General features: G+C 37.7%; 1 protein-coding gene across 1 annotated transcript; it reads left to right on the top strand.

Annotated features, from left to right (window-relative positions):
- The first annotated feature begins 2006 nt into the window (after window positions 1-2006).
- Window positions 2007-3741, top strand: LOC140156334 (uncharacterized). Its single transcript, XM_072179308.1, has 2 exons — window positions 2007-2312; window positions 3118-3741. The coding sequence occupies exons 1-2, from the start codon at window positions 2107-2109 to the stop codon at window positions 3260-3262; spliced, it is 351 nt and encodes a 116-aa protein (XP_072035409.1). The 5' UTR covers window positions 2007-2106; the 3' UTR covers window positions 3263-3741.
- The last annotated feature ends 684 nt before the right edge of the window (window positions 3742-4425 follow it).

Genomic DNA, 4425 nt, shown 5'->3' with positions numbered 1-4425 from the left:
AGTTGGACAAAAATGATATGGTTTTTATTTTGGCAAAATTTAATTATATGTGAGTTCTATTTTTTCACAAATCAATTTGAGCAGATTTTCACTAATTCTGGACATGTATAATCAAATAGGAACAATTTTCAAGTTGATAATTTTGCATTTTGACTTAACATTTTGACTTCATAATATCTATATTCCATATATTGTCAGCCTGCTACGCTAATTGCCTACGTCATTTTTTGTAATTTTGAGAATAAAGTACAAAATCTGGTTCAAGCATTTAAACATAATTTATTCACCAATCTTTGCACAAGAACAAATGATAATGAAACAAATGAAAGGGAATAATCCGAAATAATTAGGGTGATTACATAACTGATGCATGCTTGAACCACATTTTGTTCTTTGTTCTCAAAATTACAAACAATTACTTGGGCAATTAGCGTATACGATATTCTGCATTTAAAAGTGCTTTTAACTCGGTTTCTTCAACTTTGATTTCAACCACTCCTCAAACCAGTGATACCCTGTCCTACAAACTCAAAAAAGTCAACATGTTCACCTAACAACAGATTCTGTAAGTGGATATATTGCTAATGAAAACCCTCACACAACAGTCCTTTACAAGTAAATGGGTCACTGAACAATTTTGTGTACAAACAAAAGTGACATTGACTTCTACCAATCTCAAATTTTATTTAGGTGGAAAATCCCAGTTTAAAGAGGAAGTAAATATAAACATCAAATCAAAATGGCAGAAGGTGGTACAGGTAGCAAATCACTTGCTAAACGGATCAAAAGTTTTGATGTCTTTATATCCATAGAGCCAGGGACAAGTAAACATGTTCACCTTCAGATTCTACAAGGCGATATCACCAAAGAAAACACTCATGCTATGGCTGTCTTCAGATCAGATACAGACAATGCAGAGGGTGATTCATTGAGGATATTACAGGCTGCTGGAGATGGTATAGAAGCTGAGTTTCAACATACTAAAACTAGAGGAGGGAAGAATGTAAGAAAAGGTGTTGTGTTGACTGGTGCAGGGAATTTAGAGCATCCACAGCACATCCTACACCTACTGGTGAAGAATGATGGTGTGACACTTGGATATCGCTTGCTCTTGCTCTTCGCCTGATGGAGAAGCAGTACTCAAGATCCATCGCATTTCCCCATCTACCTGCTGTACTTTGTTCAATGGAAGCAGTCATGACTATGTTAGAATCATTTGATGACTTCACAAGAGTGGATTGTCCTATGTGTCTTCACTTTATCCAAGTAGTACTACCAAATGATCATGGGTTTTATCAATATGCAGCTGCAAGACAAGGGATTGAGTTTGAGATGTATAGAGACCTACTGATTCAGCCTGTTTTTACAAATATTGTCCATTCTTTTTCAGAACTTGATGTCCCCACTGCAGATGTACCTTGCAACAAAACACATCAAGATACGCAACCTTTGTCAGTGCGCATATCTTCCTATAGGAAACTCTCACAGGATGTCTACCAAGCAAGGGAGATTCATGCCAAATTGGGCCAAGTCCATCTTCATGTGTGCTATTCCAGAGACTACTACTATGCCCATCAGAATGTTGCATTTGTAGACTTTCTAAATATAACCAGAGCGCATCAATATATATTGCCAATATCACTTAAACAATTCTCAGATATTACGACAACTCTACTGGCTGACAACATCTCTATCAAGACAGCAGGAAACCAAAGTCTGTTTGAAATCACAATCGATGAGGAGCCAGGAAAGTTTCCTAGAATAAGAACAGCAATACATAGAGTGCTGCAATATGCAGATCAGAAAGGCATCAAGTACATCAGCTTTCCTTCAAAGTTTGATTATGGAGATGATCAAATTAAGTTACCAAATGATACGGATTGGCATTGGTATCAGCAGAAAAGGTACAATATTTTCCCACTTTTGTACTTCAATGCTATTCATGACTTTGCTCTCTATGGTCATCAACCATCCATTCAACATAGCATCCATATCCACACCAGCCAGTCTGAATTGTCCATTTACAAGAATGTATGGCATGCAGGGTTTCCCTCCAGTCAAGGGAAGGAGTCTGGTCACTTTGAATCCCTCTTCACTCAGCTGAACATGGATCCACTCTTTATAGCTTGTCACCTGAGTGTTGTGAAGGAAACTTACATAGTCTCCAGACACAGGTGGGAATGGGCCCAGCAATTTGAACGCTTCTTTAATCGTGAGGAGAAATCAACCAAGCTAGATAGATTCACCTATGAGCGTGGCTTGCAACAGATAGCACCAATCAAGACACCCTATGATGTGATGTTCTCAGAAAGGTAATTTATAAAGAATGAAAATTAAAAAAGCAATCAACATTTTCCGGTACAGTTATGATAAATGGATATATGCTTTGTGGATTCATAGGCCTTTTTGATTTGTGTTATAATTTGTCACAGCGCATACTTGAGCCTGATCCAGGCTTGTGCTAATTCAGATCACACAACAACTGGCCACCAGGCCAGAAAAAAATTGTTTGATTGTCCATAGATCCCTTCCAAGGGGAAGGGTCAGTCGGTCAGATTTTTTTTAAAGGTCATAGCCAAAACAAATTGCCCAAATAGGTGCAAATTTGGATATTTCTCTACTGTCATACCACTTCATTATAGGGCTGCACGACATAGGCGTTTTTAGTAGCTGACTAATCGCGACCCAAATAGTCGCAACTATGACTACTGACGACTTTCAAAGGCCAAATTTTGCTTGACGTTCAAGCTGACTTTATTTTCTTCAGAATACACTTTGTGTGAAGAAACTAAACTGTTTTTCTTTTAGGATGTCAAAAATTTTGAAGAAAAAAAAAAAAATTCTGGAATTTCCAAAATAAGGGTCGGTATTCTTTTATACAGTAAAACCAAAAAACTAACTTTTTCAGGATTTTCCAGGTAAGGTCGGTCGGATGAGGACAATCAAACAATTTTTTTGCCCTATTGGGCTATATCCAGTCCAGAGAACACATTTAATTATCAATTTTTCCCTTGGTAAATTTCATACCATAATTTGTTATATATCATGCATGTTGTGTTCAAAGTAATTTCATCTAAACATACTTGTTTAACCATTTATTTTTGTCCTAACCTTCAGATCAACCTCAGGTGGCAAATCATCTTCATCGGATGAGACTGAAGGAGGTTTCAGAGAATACAAAGATTATATAGATATGAACAGGTATTCACCCTACACGGAAACAGTAGTACGGTTTGATAACACACCACCACCTCCACCATAACCACCATCGGCACCACATAGAAGCCATATGCTGCGCGACTAGCCCAGCGCTTCCAAGAATTGGCGCAACGCATCCAATTCAAGAAGGAAACAAGAAATGTCTTTAAAAAAGACAATGCCTCAAGAGATTCCAGCGGGCACCATCTGTTATTTGCCATAAGAAATACTTGAAATGCTAGCTTTAAGCCTAGTACAAGGAACTTATATGATGTCCTCATTCACAAACTGATACTATCTGTCCATCGTATAAGACTATTACCGTAATCAGCGTATTGAATGAATATTAAACAGTCAAGAATAAGCTCCGCCACCCGCTGTTTCGGATCCCTCACTGTCTCCCAAAACATCAAAAGCGTTGCACGTATACTTACTTAAGACTGTCCTTTTTCACATAACGCAGACAAAGTAAGGCCAACTTGCCTACAAATGGTCAAATTTTGGCAAGAAATATCTCTGTGTAATCCTATGCAAGTCCCACATCACATCCATCATATCGGCGATCATATTTTTTTACTGAAGTTAGGCTAGGCTGGTTACCACCAGCGTCATGCACAGCTAAAATAATCGACCGGAAATCAGGGATCATTAAAACGTCAACAATTTCAAAATACGCAATGACAGTAAACTTAATGGCGAGCGGTCCGAATTTTGAGCCATACAAGTTTACGTGGTGAACTAGCTTTATTTAAGCCATCTTGCAATGGTAATAATTCTGATGTATTTGATTCAGGAATACTTGCATGCCGGGTGGTAATCCGAATATTCACTCCCAAAACAAAATATTCATTTACTGACATGATCGATGGACCCTGCATTTTTCAATACATTGATGCTGTAGCCTTCATACAGAGTGAAGAAGGCTACACACAAGGAAGGCTATAATCACGTATCATGTGCCCCAGATGCGTATAGATAATAGAGGCCCTCCTTCAACTCCCAACTTGTGACCACAGGAAAAGCTTAATAACTGTGTAGGAAATTTGAAATTTGGACACCAGAAACTTCAGGTTGAAAGTCAAAAAGTGTCAATTGGTACATCTTGATACAGAAGTTATCATACAGTGATGATAGTAAGATTTTTTCAAATAAAATCTCTTTTCTGTAAAATTGATTGCTGTGCTGAAAAATGTTGCATATAATGGGTACTTGCTTTTTTGTACAGTA

This window comes from Amphiura filiformis, chromosome 7, assembly GCF_039555335.1.
Source record: "Amphiura filiformis chromosome 7, Afil_fr2py, whole genome shotgun sequence".
Lineage (NCBI taxonomy): Eukaryota > Metazoa > Echinodermata > Ophiuroidea > Amphilepidida > Amphiuridae > Amphiura > Amphiura filiformis.
Note: the sequence above shows the minus strand (reverse complement) of the source record. Positions and strands in the feature narration are given on the sequence as shown.

Bases quoted from the DNA above. Each gene is read 5' to 3' on its own strand.
- LOC140156334 (XM_072179308.1), top strand. From the start codon at position 2,107: ATGGATCCACTCTTTATAGCTTGTCACCTGAGTGTTGTGAAGGAAACT. The intron at 2,313-3,117 runs GTAATTTATAAA...CCTAACCTTCAG, and splicing joins GATGTGATGTTCTCAGAAAG to ATCAACCTCAGGTGGCAAAT.